This window comes from Penicillium manginii (assembly GCF_028828005.1).
Source record: "Penicillium manginii strain IBT 31320 chromosome Unknown utg000002l:1.0-5564898.0:1.0-5567710.0, whole genome shotgun sequence".
Taxonomy (NCBI): Eukaryota; Fungi; Ascomycota; class Eurotiomycetes; order Eurotiales; family Aspergillaceae; genus Penicillium; species Penicillium manginii.
In genome coordinates, this window is record NW_026643103.1 from 5,042,601 (window position 1) to 5,058,449 (window position 15,849).

At 51.8% G+C, this 15,849-nt stretch overlaps 6 protein-coding genes across 6 annotated transcripts; 3 read left to right on the forward strand and 3 right to left on the reverse strand.

Annotated features, from left to right (window-relative positions):
* Window positions 1–458: 458 nt before the first annotated feature.
* On the reverse strand, window positions 459–1,503 carry N7533_003181 (Short-chain dehydrogenase/reductase SDR; the record flags this gene model as incomplete). Its single annotated transcript, XM_057099831.1, has 5 exons — window positions 459–655; window positions 724–1,037; window positions 1,088–1,194; window positions 1,245–1,397; window positions 1,462–1,503. 5 exons carry the CDS (start codon window positions 1,501–1,503, stop codon window positions 459–461), a joined length of 813 nt encoding a protein of 270 aa, XP_056964967.1.
* A 716-nt stretch (window positions 1,504–2,219) lies between these two features.
* N7533_003182 (tetrahydrofolate synthase) lies at window positions 2,220–3,953 on the reverse strand (the record flags this gene model as incomplete). Its single annotated transcript, XM_057099832.1, has 3 exons — window positions 2,220–3,611; window positions 3,695–3,832; window positions 3,936–3,953. The coding sequence occupies 3 exons, from the start codon at window positions 3,951–3,953 to the stop codon at window positions 2,220–2,222; spliced, it is 1,548 nt and encodes a 515-aa protein (XP_056964968.1).
* Window positions 3,954–4,568: 615 nt separating this feature from the next.
* Window positions 4,569–6,758, reverse strand: N7533_003183 (putative phosphoinositide phosphatase (Sac1); the record flags this gene model as incomplete). The annotated part of the gene is made up of 3 exons (XM_057099833.1): window positions 4,569–6,472; window positions 6,549–6,669; window positions 6,756–6,758. 3 exons carry the CDS (start codon window positions 6,756–6,758, stop codon window positions 4,569–4,571), a joined length of 2,028 nt encoding a protein of 675 aa, XP_056964969.1.
* Window positions 6,759–7,315: 557 nt separating this feature from the next.
* N7533_003184 (Rab family GTPase) lies at window positions 7,316–8,266 on the forward strand (the record flags this gene model as incomplete). The annotated part of the gene is made up of 5 exons (XM_057099834.1): window positions 7,316–7,385; window positions 7,459–7,478; window positions 7,535–7,561; window positions 7,659–7,850; window positions 7,919–8,266. The coding sequence occupies 5 exons, from the start codon at window positions 7,316–7,318 to the stop codon at window positions 8,264–8,266; spliced, it is 657 nt and encodes a 218-aa protein (XP_056964970.1).
* A 969-nt stretch (window positions 8,267–9,235) lies between these two features.
* N7533_003185 (MICOS complex subunit MIC60) lies at window positions 9,236–11,291 on the forward strand (the record flags this gene model as incomplete). The annotated part of the gene is made up of 4 exons (XM_057099835.1): window positions 9,236–9,349; window positions 9,421–9,514; window positions 9,583–11,189; window positions 11,247–11,291. 4 exons carry the CDS (start codon window positions 9,236–9,238, stop codon window positions 11,289–11,291), a joined length of 1,860 nt encoding a protein of 619 aa, XP_056964971.1.
* Window positions 11,292–11,882: 591 nt separating this feature from the next.
* Window positions 11,883–15,512, forward strand: N7533_003186 (uncharacterized protein; the record flags this gene model as incomplete). The annotated part of the gene is made up of 1 exon (XM_057099836.1): window positions 11,883–15,512. The coding sequence occupies one exon, from the start codon at window positions 11,883–11,885 to the stop codon at window positions 15,510–15,512; it is 3,630 nt and encodes a 1,209-aa protein (XP_056964972.1).
* Between the last annotated feature and the right edge of the window lie 337 nt (window positions 15,513–15,849).

Here is a 15,849-nt window from a genome sequence, read left to right on the forward strand (position 1 = left end):
CCGGCCTACGCATGTCGCACGATATTTTCCGATCTAAGCGAAGTGAGGTCAGGATTTGCGTGAGCTGAACTCGCAACCGTTTCTGAGTCAGATAAATTGGTTATGCTTCATCCTACCGCGACATGTCCAACATCCCCGCTGTGACGGAAGCCCTACACGATAGGGACCTCGTTGTTTTGTTTTTGGCATTTTGATGCGGAGATAGCTGTCTCAATATGGATGGACGGGGAGAATAGATCGTCAAAGAAAATAAAATAAGCTCAAAGAAGCTCACAAAATAAGCGGAAAAGAGGGGTAGACTTTGTATTGTCAAGTATCATGATGGTATGGGGCGGGGCTGCAGTAGCTCTTTGTATTCCACGGCTGAAATACATCCACATAATATCCACCTCCTAAAAAGGTAAATAGTCTTCTAAATGAGATTCATTTCGAAATTATTGACAAGATCCCATTTTATTTCAAAGCCACTGTTTGTTTCCCAAATGCGAAATAAACGCGCCACCATCGCCCTTCTCGATCGAGGCGTTGTTCATAACCGAAAGAACAGCAGCAACCGACTCCTTGGGGGTTATGGGGCGCTGGAAGTGCGGTGCATACTCGACAAATTTCTTAACAAGAACTGCTATCTTTTCGACATCTTCGGGTGAGGGTTCTTCTATACATAATAGTAAGTACAGTCCTATGCCATTATTTTTTTTAGTCTCCGGGGATCCTTTGGCCTACCTGTATTTCGCTCCGTTGTCACATAACCAGGGCTAACAGCAAGGAACAAGATACCCTCTTTATTATAAAGGGCATTGTATTTGGCAATTGCGACATTAACCGCACCCTTACTGATGGCGTAGGGACTGGCAAAGGTCACTTCGGTCGAATTGATCAAGTCTAGATCTGCCATTCCGGTTGAGATCGTTATGACCTTTTTGGCCTTGCCATTGCGAATCAGAGGCACAAAAGCGTGTATTGATTTTATGACGGCTAGCAGGTTGATCTCCAGTGATTCAAGGATATCTCTCTCCATGGCATCGAAGTCATCGTCACTGTCATCGGTCAGCACTTTTTCCTTCTCTGCCCCGTGATCGACACGTACAAGTCACCGAGGGTCTTGAATTCGCTAACATGGGACACAACCGCGGCATTGTTAATTAGATAGTCAAGACTGCCTCCGGTGATGCCTTTCACCACCTCCGCAGCTGCCTATAAAGTGTTAGTCTAGGAATTCATTTAAATCATGGCAGTTTCCTTACTTTCAGAGACTTGATGTCAGTGTATTGGCCCTCAACGAAATGGACTTTATCCAGTGCCTCTTCCTTAGCCTTTGCTTCGGCTGCGGCCTTGTTGCGGACGAGACCAATGACAGTATTATTTTCGTCCTGGGAAAGCGTCCGAACAAATTCGAACTAGAAATAATATTTTCATGTTAGATTGCGGTGACAAGTCAATCAGTCAATATAAGGTACTGACTCCGAGCCCACGGCTGGCACCTGTGACAAGATAAGAAGGCATGTCTACTTCTGACGGCTCTTATATTGGATATGGTAGGATGTGAGGCAGTGAAATGAGTTGGTTAGAAAAGAGGGGGTCATTGTTCCCTATTTATGCTTTCAAATCTCCTTGATTTATTGCTTCGTGATGGGTGTATAGAGTGCAGGGCTGGTTGCTTACTTCTCCGACTCATTTGGTATTGTATCGATTGCGTTGATTGGGTGTTTCCTCCGGCAGGTCATGTATTTGCGAGCCAATAGGAGGAATGTACAAGGAGCGGGGCATCCTCATGTAGTTAGTACTACTAGTATACAACTTGTCAAACCTGAGTTACTGCATAATCTCCCGTCACAAATGAAAGCCACTCGACGTGGCCTATTCTACTCCGTATCTCAAAAGGGCCTCGTTCTAATCGCTTACGGCGGTCTAACTTGAAGTTAGGAAAATAGAAAGATACGTTTCTGATTCCGACTAGTGTCGATGCGGGTCAAACAACTTGATGGTCATCCTCACCCCACACACATACAAGCCATAAAACATTTCCGTTATACGTGGGTAAATACTTTGTATTATATAGGAATCTCGATTGTTGAAATCCACAAAACACCTCTATTTAACCGCCTCCATGTATTGAATCAGATGGCAAGTGTTGATACAAGAACCAGAATGGGCACGAAGCTCCAGGCCGCCCGTCAGATAAATTCAAAAATTTAAGCCTAAAATTCGTCATCGGCTAATCATGCCGTTTCAACGAACGGCTTTGTCTCGACCACATCGAGGAATCCACCAACAAGGTGCAAGCTACCAGTGACAAATGTCATGACCGGCGCCTCATCCTTCTGCAGGACCTTGCGTTCCTCTGCGGCTACATTCCGCGCAAAATCAACAGCCTCCTCGATCGTGCCGAAGACTTGCGTTTGCGCATGGGGGTCAATCGAGTTCCAGGCCTCGGCGAGAGATTTCTGCACGCTGAGACGTTCGATATCATCCGCATTGGTATTCATGCTGACCAAGTCGGGCCGGTAGCCGGCTTGTTTGTAGGTAATGTTGGTACAGAATAGAGCGTGTGTGAAGGGGACTTCGGCGCCGAGTGCTTTAGCCAGTGTCTCGTGGAGAGCGCGTGCTAGAGCAGTGCTGTCGCGGGTTTGCTGGTTGAAGATCAAGATTCGGGGCTTCTTCGTGGCAATGTCGCTGGAGGATGAGTCTGCTTGGATTCTGGAGGCAAACCACTGGCCGGCTAGTCGGATACTTTCCAATGTGTGCCCACCGTCAATGTACCATGAGACATTCTTCTCGAATCGAGTCTCGCAGCGGCCACCCAGACGTGTCTTCTCGAGCCCGGCTGTAAACTTGGCTGGTAGGGGTTCCGACATGACATTTTCAGAAATGTCGGCGACTCCGGTCTTTCTCAAGACCTCTGCAGCTGTTGCAACTGCCAGGGACGCATTGGTATACTGGAAGTCACCTGCCAACCCGAGCTTGACTTGACTAGTACCAGGACGGAGATCAGGATGATCTGCAATTATGTCCAGCTTTGTGGACTTTTCTTCGGCCCGCTTCGCCAATACCTCTTCTGCGCTTGGGGGCTGAGGAGCGGCGAATCCCCTCACACCAGACTTGATGATACCACCCTTGTGCCATGCGATCTGTTCAATTGTAGTCCCCAGCATTGCAGTATGGTCAATTCCAAGACTAGTGATGGCGGTCGCCTTGGGCTTCTCAATCACATTGGTGCAATCGTATTGTCCTCCGATACCGCACTCGATCACCGAGGCGTTTACACCCTCACTCAAGTATGTGTGGAACGCCATCAACGTCAAGTAACGGAAATATTGGGGCTTTGTCCCCGGCGACGTGGGGTCCTCGCCTGCAATCTTAGCAGAATCCTCCAGGCGGTCCCAGACTTCGAAAAAGTAGCGGGCAAATTGCTCTTCGGAAAGCGGGGCATTATTGATCTGGATGCGTTCGCGCGCAAAGCGGAGGTGCGGGGAAGTGTAGAGACCGATCTTGTGAAGACCGGGCGAGGATTCGGCGTACTGGGAGAGGATCGAGGAGATAAAAGCAGAAGTCGAGCCCTTTCCCTTGGTTCCTGCGACGTGGACGGCATTTAATTGATTGAGGTCGGAGGGCTAATCGGCGCGGGGAAGCTTCAAAGTCAGTCCATTGAGTCCAGTATAGCCATTCCCAATGGCTAACAAGGAGTACTACGAACCGTATAGCCAATGCGACGAAGCCATTCCACCGTCTCTGGCAGTGAGCGTTCATTCATCTCCTGCCGAGAGGTAGACCTCCGGAGCTCCTCGACGATCGCATAGTTTGTTTGCAAGGAATTGAGCGCCGTGATGGCAGCCTAAGGAGCATTAGATGTTAGATATGGTGATAAATAGACCGCGCAAAGGTTTATCTCTCGCGGAATGCTTGCCGCAGAGCTAGCCTAGAGTTCGAACGCATACCTCATATGAGCGAGTCATGGCGGGCGAGTGAGTCGAGACTCGCCGCCGTGGATTGGACCAGCGAAGAGATGTCCAGATCCTTCTCATGGACAAGGGATACCCGTTCCTACGAGATTCAAATGAGCAGGCGAGGGATAATCGCAACGAAACCCCGGCGGCTCAAAGATATAAGGTTGTCTGGTTCTGCTCTACCGAAGTGCCGCTCTCCTCGGGAAACCGTTCGGTCTGCGGGAATATCACGTGCCTTATCTATGGTGGAGCTTATCTGAGGCTAACATGAAGTATGAACTATAAGTATCCTAGGATGTACAGAGTACAGCACTACTAGTGCTACTTTGGATTTTGAAGAATATGCAGCATCGAATTCAATTGTAAATTACGCCACCACCCCCGACGTGGTCTACCACGACAAGTAGAAATGTATCATGCAGCGATAGGTAGCAAAGCCAATGCCAGCAGAAAAAGAAGGGAACAAAAGAGAAAAAAATGGCTAGGTAGTAGGAGCCTGTGGAGAAGCAATAGTAGTTAAAACATACAGCCATGAAGTGTAGGGTTGTGTAAAGTATTGGGGTTCAAGGGTAAAGATAGAGATAAAGAAAATGGTGGGGAGGTGAGCGTGAGAAAGAAGCAAATTTATTCAACCCTGGTCTTTCCTTCCTCGAGAAAGACCAGGCGGGCATTGCTAACACCTCGTTGGTGTCTCTTGGACGGGAGCCACTGGCCAATGACAGGGTCGGTGCGTGCCTTGATCATAGCGTCTTGGAATCCCTCGGCGCCGGCAACGGGAGTATTGAGCTTGGGCCAGTTCACATAGAGCATACCATGCTCGAACATGAAGCGGAAGCAGTAAGCGGTGACGACGAACCAGAATACCATAAACAGACGGAGCGGCCAGGCAGATGAGTCAGGTGACTGTCTCGTAAATAGAGCAAGCAGGGCCAAAAACAAACTCGCCAAGAAGACGTAAGGAACAGCTTGGATCACAACCGGTCGTCGGTCCAGGAACATTTGAATACTCGATGGCAGTGTATCCGATGGGAGGTAGGTACCCAAGAAGACATCGAAGCCATCCTGGCGGGGACCATCCAAGAAATTGTTTCGCACATATCGAGTGATGGAATTGTTTAAATCTTGAAGAGCACCGGCTCGTGTGCGTTTGCCCGTGCGAGTGAAGTCGGTCTTTAAAGCGCCGGTGCCGGAGTAGGATTTAGAAACGACATCAGCGTTGTCGGCCCAAATATTACGGAACAGATCCTCAAACTCGCGGTCGTCGTTCGCTGTTTCACCGTGGCGCAGAACACCAGCATCAATGAGCTGGTGAGTGACGGCCCAACGGCCAAGCATGCTTTGGACTACATTGGTTCGGTCAAGGCAATCCATACAATTGGTTCGGACCACACTGGATTGAGTCGAACGGATATCCAATTGTCCGCTGGGAGAACCTGGATGCTCGACTCCACGGAAGTAGCCACCTTGGTTCAGTCCATCATTGAGTCGACCCATGAGCAATTCGGCGCGATGCCACTTAAGACCCTTGGTCTCGTTGTGGAAATCAAAATACACGTAGTGCAAGCGATCCATCTCTTTTTGCTTCGAACCTGATTCCAAGACGTGCATCTTTTCGGGAGTTCTTTTATCAGTCTCGATACGTTCGTTGGAAGAGGAAATCAGGAGTCGGACCAGTTGTTCGTAGGCGTTTTTGACGCGTTCCTCGCGGCCTTTTTGATTGACCAAGTTGACCATATAGTTCTCTCCGTACAGGCGAATCTGCTCCGCAAAATGCTTGCGAGCAGCCTCGACGGCAGTCTCGACCCCCCGCACTTGAAGCCTAGGGGTATACTTGAGATTGTTGACCTCGGCCCAAAACACAGGAACGCTGCCGCGAGTTTGAACGAATGAGTACACCTGGAGGTCCTGCGGTGTCTTCTCGTTGGCCATCGATTGGCCTCCAGCGAAACCTGAGAGACCACCTGTAGCATCATTCAAAATAACGACCTGTTCTGTTTCATTATAGTTCGAGACATTGCCTTGCTCGTCGATTCCCCGGGAGAAGTATCTAGTTCCAGCGCGGTGTCTCGATCGTCGAGTAATCAGGGCGAATGTGAAAGATGTTGACTTGACACGGGCCGGGGTGATACGCATCATACCAAACATGACTGGAAGGATGTATGGGTCGACACCTGGTTGCGGGCCATAGCGAACGCCACTGGTCTCCTGTTGTCCCAGGCTGAAGTTGATCAGGTCGGACTGGATAAATCGGTTCCAGAAGAATCGATCGTCAGCTCCCTTCCACATAGGGGTGTTGGCGGGGCCTTGCGATTGACGTTGGAAGCTGTTGGTGAGATCGAGAGAGTATGAGAAGTACATGGGACCGGTTCGGAGCAGCTCCTTGACGAGCGCAATGTAGGTGTCTTCATCTCGATCGTGGAGAGGGCGTTCTCGCATGGGTAGGAATTCAGTAGCGGCGACCTTGTAGACCATGTGGCCGCGGAGTCGGCCCATAGGCTGTGCCTTGGTGATGACGACGATGTATTTGTCTGTTGTGGTCAGCAGAGGTTGTTGGGGGTGGCCACATCGCCATGGCAATCGCAATGGTAGCTTGTCGCAACTTACCGAGCTTCAATTTCAAAATTCCCAAAATGCCGGCAATACTTGAAATGCGCTTTGCGCCCGAGAGGGGGCCATCGTTCAAGCGCAGGTCACCCGTCGGCCTGTCCACCACGAGGGTTGGAGCCTGGGGGGGGATGAGGGCGAGGTGAAGGCATAGTGGGAGGGTGAGGCATGTAAATTGATGTCCCTAAATGGGATAAGAGTGGGAGCCATGATTGGACAACCCAGAAAGAAGAAAGGAGAGAAATGGGTGTGAGGAACGTGTAGGGGGAGGAGGGGAAAGGAGGAAGCGCAACGATGGCATAATCTCGGGACACATGATCGCGGGCAGGCACAGGCACATCACAAGCTGCCGAGTGGTACTAGAGTAATAGTAGGAATACTAGTACTGTTTACAATATAGTATTATTTTGGGAAGTCAAGTAGAATATATATTCTGTATCTGATTTTATATTTTCAGAGTCCTTTAAACAAATGAATATACAAAAAAAGACTATGCTTATTGATCATACCTCTACAGTTTTCTGTATACTCCTTCCTAATAATTGTACTGCCTGCGGCAGGCGGTGATACAGCGGGGCGCTCAACTGCGTCAGGCGCCTGACCTTCTGAACTTCCAACTCTGAACTCCTCCATCTACAACCTCCCCACCCCTTCGCTCTTCTTGAGGACCTCTTGCCTCCCGTTCAATCTTACCGGCTACGACTCATCCTTCTCTTGCATCTCAACTCCTCAACCCCTTTCATTCCAGTCGCCTCCCCGATCCGGCCATGGCCTCCCGACCAGCAGCAGGAGCCCGCCCCGGGGCGAAATTCGCTCAGTTCAAGCTTGTCTTGCTCGGTAGGTAACCTCTTGACGGAACTTGCCTCGGAACTTTCGGAGAACAAGAACTAATCACTATCCGTATTTATAGGAGAATCAGCAGTCGGAAAGGTTCGAGATCCAGCTGGTTTCATCCTTTATCAAGAGCTAACCTAACCGCTATCCAGAGTTCCCTTGTGTTGAGATTCGTCAAGGTGAGTTTCTCATGGGCGCACTCTATTCGCTTTGTGCAACAAATCCACGCTTCATCATCAAAGAATGGTTCAACTAACTATTGTCCTTGCCGCCCAGGATCAATTCGACGATTACCGCGAGTCCACAATCGGCGCCGCCTTCCTGACACAGACCATCGCCCTCGATGAGAGCACCACAGTCAAGTTCGAGATCTGGGATACAGCTGGCCAGGAGAGATATAAGTCTTTGGCCCCGATGTATTATCGGAATGCCAATTGCGCCGTCGTAGTCTATGACATCACTCAGGCTGTATGTTAGACCTTTGCGGTTGCTTTCCCATTGACGCATCTAACTAATCCTTTTTTTGGTGCCTATAGTCATCTCTGGATAAAGCCAAGTCTTGGGTGAAGGAGCTTCAACGACAAGCAAATGAGAACATTGTGATTGCCCTGGCAGGCAACAAGCTCGATCTCGTCACTGAAAGCCCCGATAAGCGAGCAATTTCCGCCGCCGACGCTGAGGCATACGCCCGCGAGGCTGGCCTCCTCTTCTTCGAAACCTCCGCCAAGTCCTCGACGAATGTGCGCGAGTTGTTCACAGCCATCGCCAAGAAGCTGCCCCTCGACCAGGCTGGTCCCCGGAACCTGAGGACAGCCCCACGACCCGGCGTCGACCTCCGACCCGAGGCCCCAGGCACTCAGGGTGCTGGTGCCTGCAACTGCTAGATTATCACCTTGGATTATCTCCGAACTGCCCTCCGGTGATCCGAAACATCTCCTCCGTTCGCACGTACGGTCCCAACCCAGGCGCGGCCAGCATGGCCGTTCAGTTGCAATGGTTATCACCACCTCTCCTTTTTTGCTATTATTACACACACCAATGCCAGGATAACTCTGTCGGCTCGCCGTCCGCCTGGTCATTCTCCTCGGATTTCTTTCTCGTTTGTTGGTCCTTTGCTCTTCTCCGATGGGTGCGCCAGGCTTACCGACAATCGGAGAATTCGCCAGCTCTCCACCAACGCATCTGGAATTTTGGCTTTAGACATGCTGTTGCAGGACTCGCCTGCGCTCCTTTCCGCTTTCCTTGTACCTCTTTCCCTTTTCAACCCGGCGTCAGCATATGCTTTTTACCTGATTCTGTTGGACTAAATTCCTCCACGTATTACCCTCCGTTCGTCCACCTTTTGTCAGACTCTTTTTCTAGTATGCTATGCCCAGATAATACATTTCTTCAGATTGTATCTATTTAAGAAGTTCTATTGTAGGACCCATGCTCTGTTAGTACTAGTAATGCGACTACTAATTAGCAGTACTACTTGTTAGTAGTTAATTAATAGGCACCTAGGTATATTTCCGGTGTACTACTATAGGAGTATGACATTAGACATGATCATGATCACCGGCAGAACGATAGCCCCAATCTTGCTCGAACTTCGAATTGAAATTCAGAATGCAAATCTCTACTAAAATATCTCATCTCGGCCATTTAATTCTAAATTATCTAGGTAGTAACAAGCTCTCGTACTAATACTAGTAGTATTTATACTACTAACAACTTCGCGGGACTGGCCAGTCCGGCTGAACTGACCGCCTGCAGGATCATCGGGGCGGATCGCGACCGAACCTCCAACTTGAACTTCCCCGTTTCTACACATCCGTTGCCAAACACTTCCCTCGGCGATTGTGCGGCTCGTCATGCTGCGCTCCTCAATTGCTCCGGGTCGGCAGCTACTGTCGGCCCCTGTTCGCCAACGGATCCCCTCCCAATGGCTGTCCAAGGCCGGTGCTAGCAGCCGACTCTCGGGTCAGGTACGAAAGAGCACCACCCTGCCAATCCACCCACCAACCTCAATCCCAGCTAACGTAGATTGTCTCCATAGCGATTCTTCGCCGACTCGAAGCCTCCTACCCCTGCCACCCCTTCCTCTGAATCCGCCATTCCTATCGAGACCATCCCAAAGCCCGCCAGCCAAGGTACCACCACCAACCTCTCTTCGGCATCGAATCACTTCCGGGTATAGGCTAATCCAGAATCTCTTCAGAATCCAAGGCTGCTCCTGCTTCACCCGCGATTGCGCCTCGAAAGACTGGCCGCTTCCGTCGTTTCCTGCTCTACCTCATCCTGACCTCCGGCTTTGCTTATGGTGGTAGCATCTTCCTGGCTCTCAAGTCCGATAACTTCCACGACTTCTTCACCGAGTACGTCCCCTACGGCGAAGAATGCGTGCTTTACTTCGAGGAGCGTGACTTCTACCGACGATTCCCCAACGCTTCCCGCCAGTCCAACCGCATCCAGGGTACTCCCCGCGATGAGGGCAAGTCCGTCACAATCCCTAGCAAGAGCGGCCTGTCTTGGAATGTCACCAAGGAGGAGTCTGGCAGTGACGTCTCCAAGAGTGGCCCCCACATGAGCTCCAAGGCCCATGATGCTCAGGTTAAGACCGAGGCCGCCAAGCCCGAGGAGAAGAACGCCGCTGTCATCAAGGCAAAGGAGGACAAGGCCGCCAAGGAGACCAAGAACGAGGACAAGAAGCCCGTCTCTCTTGATGAGCCTCGTCAGCCTGCTGTTGCCTCCAGCACCATTGAATTGCTGCAGACCCAGGCTGGTGACGACGGTGTCGTGCAGGAGCTGGTCAAGACCTTTAACGACATTGTTACTGTGATCAGCGCCGACGAGAACTCTAGCAAGTACTCTGCCCCCGTCGCTAAGGCTAAGGAGGAGCTGCTCAAAATTGGCGAGAAGATTGGTGCTATCCGCACCGAGGCTGCCAATGCTGCTCAAGATGAGATCAACAAGGCCCACGCCACCTTCGACGAATCCGCACGAGAGCTGATCCGCCGATTCGACCAAATGCGCGAGACCGATGTCGCTCAGTTCCGCGAAGAATTCGAGTCTGAGCGCGAGAAGCTGGCCGGTGCCTACCAGGAGAAGATCAACACCGAGCTCCAACGTGCACAGCAACTTGCCGAGCAGCGCCTGCAGAACGAGCTTGTTGAGCAGGCTATCGAGCTCAACCGCAAATACATCCACGAGGTTCAGGGTCTGGTCGAGCGTGAGCGCGAGGGCCGTCTCAGCAAGCTGAACGAGTTGACCGCCAGCATCACCGAGCTGGAGAACCTGACTACCGGCTGGAGCAACGTCATTGACACTAACCTGAAGACCCAGCAACTCCAGGTTGCAGTGGACGCCGTCCGCTCTACTCTTGAGCGCGCCGAGGTCCCCCGCCCCTTTGTTCGCGAGTTGGTCGCTGTTAAGGAGCTGGCTGCCGAGGACCCCGTTGTCGAGGCCGCCATTGCCTCTATCAACCCCACCGCTTACCAACGCGGTATCCCCTCGACTACCATGATCATTGAGCGTTTCCGTCGTGTCGCGAGTGAGGTCCGCAAGGCTAGCCTTTTGCCCGAGGACGCCGGTATTGCCAGCCACGCTGCCAGCATGGTTTTGAGTAAGGTCATGTTTAAGAAGGAGGGCCTTCCCGAGGGTGATGATGTTGAGAGCATCCTCATCCGCACCGAGCACCTTCTTGAGGAGGGTAAGGTTGATGCTGCTGCCCGTGAGATGAACGGTCTGCAGGGATGGGCTAAGATTCTGAGCAAGGATTGGTTGGGTGATGTGCGAAGGGTTCTTGAAGTTAAGCAGGCTCTTGAGGTGAGTACAATAACCCTAATTAATTTCCCCCGGTACATATGCTAACTTGCTTTCTAGGTCATCGAGACCCAGGCCCGGCTCCAGTGCTTGCGCGTGGAGTAAGCGCATATTTCGAGCGATGCTGATTTCAAATTGTCCTGTATATCTTCGTCATGTCTACAGGAATGTACCTCTAGTTGTATTTTCTGCTCTAGACCCAAATGCTAGAATCTTTCCTTTGTTCAATTGTGAAGCCCTGCGATAGTCATGGCTTGATTTCCGTAAAGGCATACAAGGGGCTGTTCTCCAACCAAGCGGACTCCGCCCTGGTGGAATTCGTACGTATCAGGAACAGGGGCTCCTCTGCCAAGGGAAGAAAAAGTATTTGAATCCAATGAAACTTGAAATTAAGCACTACGGTCCTCCACTTTCTGTATTTCTGCAGGGAAATAAACTACCTGCACCTAAAGAAGGTGCTTAATAAGCCCCGCTGCCTGACGCGCAACTCCGCAGATCAGCCAGGTTGACGTCGTGCAACTTCCAGGACACACGAAACGTATACCTCTCCTGCTCTTTGTGCGAACTCGAATCCCTCTGCCAGTATCCATGCTTGTATGACATTGACTGGCAATGCCTGTTGCCTCCTTGATGGGCGTGGCCATCTAGTTCCCCCGCCCTTTCCCCGGCCCCGACAACGCAACAGCGTGAGATCCAATGCCTCCGGCAAATGACACCCCGCACGAGACGCCTCAGAAGCACAACTTTCCAGCGAACTATTCAGATGGCGGCTCATACCGGCGAAGGGGCGTCGCAGTGAGCGATGGTCGACCGAGTGGGGAGCTGGAGGGGAGTACGTTGGGGAGTGGCTCTCGCGATGGAGATCGAAGGACTCCAGCTCAGCGCAGGACCCAAAGCTCTGGTGGATTCTTGCTGGACTCGTTACCTCGTTCAAAGAGCTTGAGAATACCCTCGCACCACGCCAGGTCATCAGAGTCACCCACGGAGAAACGAAGCGTCCCCGAACCCGATATCGTGGTAGCTAAGAAGCGATCGCGCTTCCCATGGAGTCGACATAAGAACTCGCCTTCTGAGCCGGCGAACGCTGCTGCTGACAGCTCAGAACCAGCATCCAAACAACAAGCTTCCACGACCTCCAACGATGACCGACAATCTAGAACCTCGTCGCAGGCCGAGTCCGGCCCAAATGAAACTGCTGAACAGGCTGCGCCGGGGTTGGATAGGGACTCTATACAAATTGTCAACCTGGCATTGAATCTCAATGAATCTAGAAGGCGGAATGTATCCGGGTTGCCCTTGGCGTCAGGAGGGCGGAAACCACTATCTATAGCTCAACCAGCTCCAGGGCCTATCGCTCAACACATGCCACTGCCGGGAACACATGGGTCTCAGCGGGATTCTTCATACCATGATCATAAACAATCATCTGCCACTGATCTTTCGCCAAAACCCGGTCAATCACCAGTCATTAATTTATTGCCCGCCGCAGTGCGGAATGACCGCCGTGCCTACGAGTTCTCCGAGAGCACTCTCGCTCGTGCAGAACGAGCTCGGCGTCATTTTGAACTATTTGATCAGTACTTGCGATTGTTGCCTTCGTTACCCCCGCTTCGAACTCCTTCAGCTGCAAAGGAAAGCGACTCTCTACACTCCATGAGTTCTACCACCACACCCATGAACCGAGACTATAATCCGCTGCAAATGATTCGCAACAGGAGGGTCCGCTATCGCGAAAAGTGCCCAATTGACGCGGAGGCAGAGGGCTGGCATAATGTTGAAAAAGTCCACGACTGGGTTAGTGCCATTGAGGACAAATATAGTCATAGGACACTCGACTCAACACAGTCTGTTAAGCTCCCTTCTTTTCAACATGGCCAAAGAAGAGCCTCTCACTGCCAGAATGAGGATTGGGATGTGACTACCTCTCCCTCTGCCAGTCTACGACGCGTCAGTCGCACCAATAGCATCAAGGCTCCTCGACTGCGTATGGATTGGAGAGTTACCCCAGAGGAACTTCTGGCCGATGCGGCCTGGGCAGAAGATATTGAAAACAAGACGAAGATTGTCGATAAAGATGGCAACCGGCTCTACCCAGATTTGACCGAGCTGGAGGTGGTGGATCCCAGTGCAGAGAGACAACGACTGTCGGTCGAAACCGGACATACCCAAGAAGATGGGCAGGCATCGCGTCAAACCTCGTGGTCAAGTTCTCGCCCTGCACAAGCACACGAGTTCAAAAGTGTTGGACGAGGCCGCAACAGAAGTAGATTTCACACCCACTCCCATGGCGCACGCAGCCGAAGCGGCTCAAGCTCGCGCAAGCATTCACGCTGGGATAAGGTGCGGCTACGCTCGGGCAGTGCTTCAAGTGATTCTAGTCCTGACCGGCGCAAGTCTTCGGAACGCAAACATCGGATTTGGGATCACACACGCAAAAGCTCAGAGTTATTTTCCGAAAGAGACAAACGAAACTCCTCCGGCTCGCGGGTATCTCGGGGCAAATCACCAGCAGCCGGTCTGCACTCCGAAAAGAACAAATCCCACATGTCCGACCCTCTTTCCATTAATACAAAATCAAGTCGGCCGCACAGGAAATCCTCATTCTCTTCGGTCGGCAGTATAGATGATCGAATCAATCCCAGAATGTCGATGGAAGGAATGGATAGCACTGCTCCTAATTCTCCAGCCAATGCCAGCTACTTCCCCAGCATAGCTGTCAATCTATCTCCTCCTTCTAGCCGGTCCCCCTCACCAGCCAAAAAGGGCCTTCGACACAAGATTGTGGCTCGGCACGAGCGAAGCAAGAGCAAACACGGTGACAGAGAGCTCCGAGAACACGGCGATGAGAGCCTAGATGTGATCTCTGAATCGCATCACGTCCTGACACCACCTTCCGAGTATGCCGAGCACGCTGCGAGTTCATCAAAGCTAGAGCCCAGTCCACTGCCAGATGTTGTATCCTCCTCGTACTTTGACGAGCATGGTATGACCGACGGCCAACGCACTGACAGTTTCCCCAGAGGAAGAAAGGGCCAACACCTCCCAGAATCCAAGCTGCGCGGCATTTTCAAGGGACCAGGTCGGATAGCTGAGCTTGTCGGCAACGAAGTCTCCAAGGTTGGTGATCTTGTATTCAAGAAGGACCAGGGCATGGACTCTCGCAAGTCATCATCTGCATCCACCATTGCTTCAGACTCCAGCGATTCCGAGGACGATGGAAAGAAAATGGACAAGCGATATGGTCCGAAGGGACTGCTACGACGCTTGCCAAACATTGGCGATGAACCTGGCCGCCTTGCTCGCCGTGACTCTGATAAGGGCACGCCTAATAGAAGTTTCATGGGTTCGCTGCCAAATTTCACGTCGCCTTTGCGACAGGATGAGCGGAATGAATCGGCCGATGCCATTGAGTATGGCACTAGCTCACACGAGCGTGCCTCCGCGTCCCGAAAAGAAGATGACCAAGATACTCCACGAAGACCCGGTCTCACTCGAAGCAGAACATTGGACTTCAGCCCGACACTGGGCTCAAACCGCAGTCGTGTGAAGCGACATGATATCAGAGATCAATCTGTTCCCTACAGCCTCACCCGACCACCCGTAACTGGCCTCGCGCAAGCGCGAGCATCACCAGGGCCTGCAAAGGCCGGACGGCCCAGCCTTTCAAGCGCGACTCGCGCGTGGAGTATATCAGATCGCAGTCTGTGCACACTGAATGACTCCGGCGTTCCTGGCAAAACCGAAGTGGAACGTACCAGAGCTCTCCTCTTATCCTCTGGTATCAAAGCCCGAGAGATCGCGCGACGAGCCCACAGCGTCCGCGACCCACCTCCACACTGGCTTCAAAATGCCTTCGGCCCTAATGCATCTGTCCCCCGCGTCGTCCGGATCGGCGAATTTGACCTCGCTGCGCAAACTCTCCTCCGCCGCTTTGAAAACACACAGTATTCTTTCCAACAATCGATGCACCACTTCACCACATCCACCTCGGCCCCTCTCCGCTCCCAACTCAAAGAACTCGAGACCTTGGTCAATCAGTCCCTCACTCCGCGCGTCCGAGCAACAGCCGATGATGCAGAGAACATGTGCGTCCAACTGAACACTACCAGCACCCTTGCCGTGAAGTCACTCAGCGACGCGCTAGACCGTGGTCTTCGAAAGCGCCGCCGCCGCTTCCGCTGGTTGCGTCGGACTGGCTTTGTGGTCCTGGAGTGGACGCTCGTTGGTGTTTTGTGGTGGGTGTGGTTGATTGTCATGGCATTCAAGCTCTTGCGTGGTGTCTTCCGCGGAACCATTTCCAGTGCGAGGTGGATTCTGTGGCTGTAGTTGGTGCGTACAGGTATGCGTGCACGCATGCACGCGGGATTACATCTCGTCTTTCTTTTCTTCCTTTCTTTTTTCATGCTCTTCCGTTGGCACCTCTGCTCAGCCTCACATAGCGTGCGCATATACCCTGTTTTCAGCCTGTTGATGCCGGCTACCCATTCTCCTCTTCAAGGTCGATTCTTATGTATTTTAATCAGCACTTCATTTTACGGGTACGTGCGTGTAACTATAACTAATGACATAATTACTGCTAAGCAGGTTACAATTTATTTGGTCCTTACTTTCGCTTGAGTCTTTGCTCGCTTCTATTGGGCGGTGGTATGTATGCAAATCCACG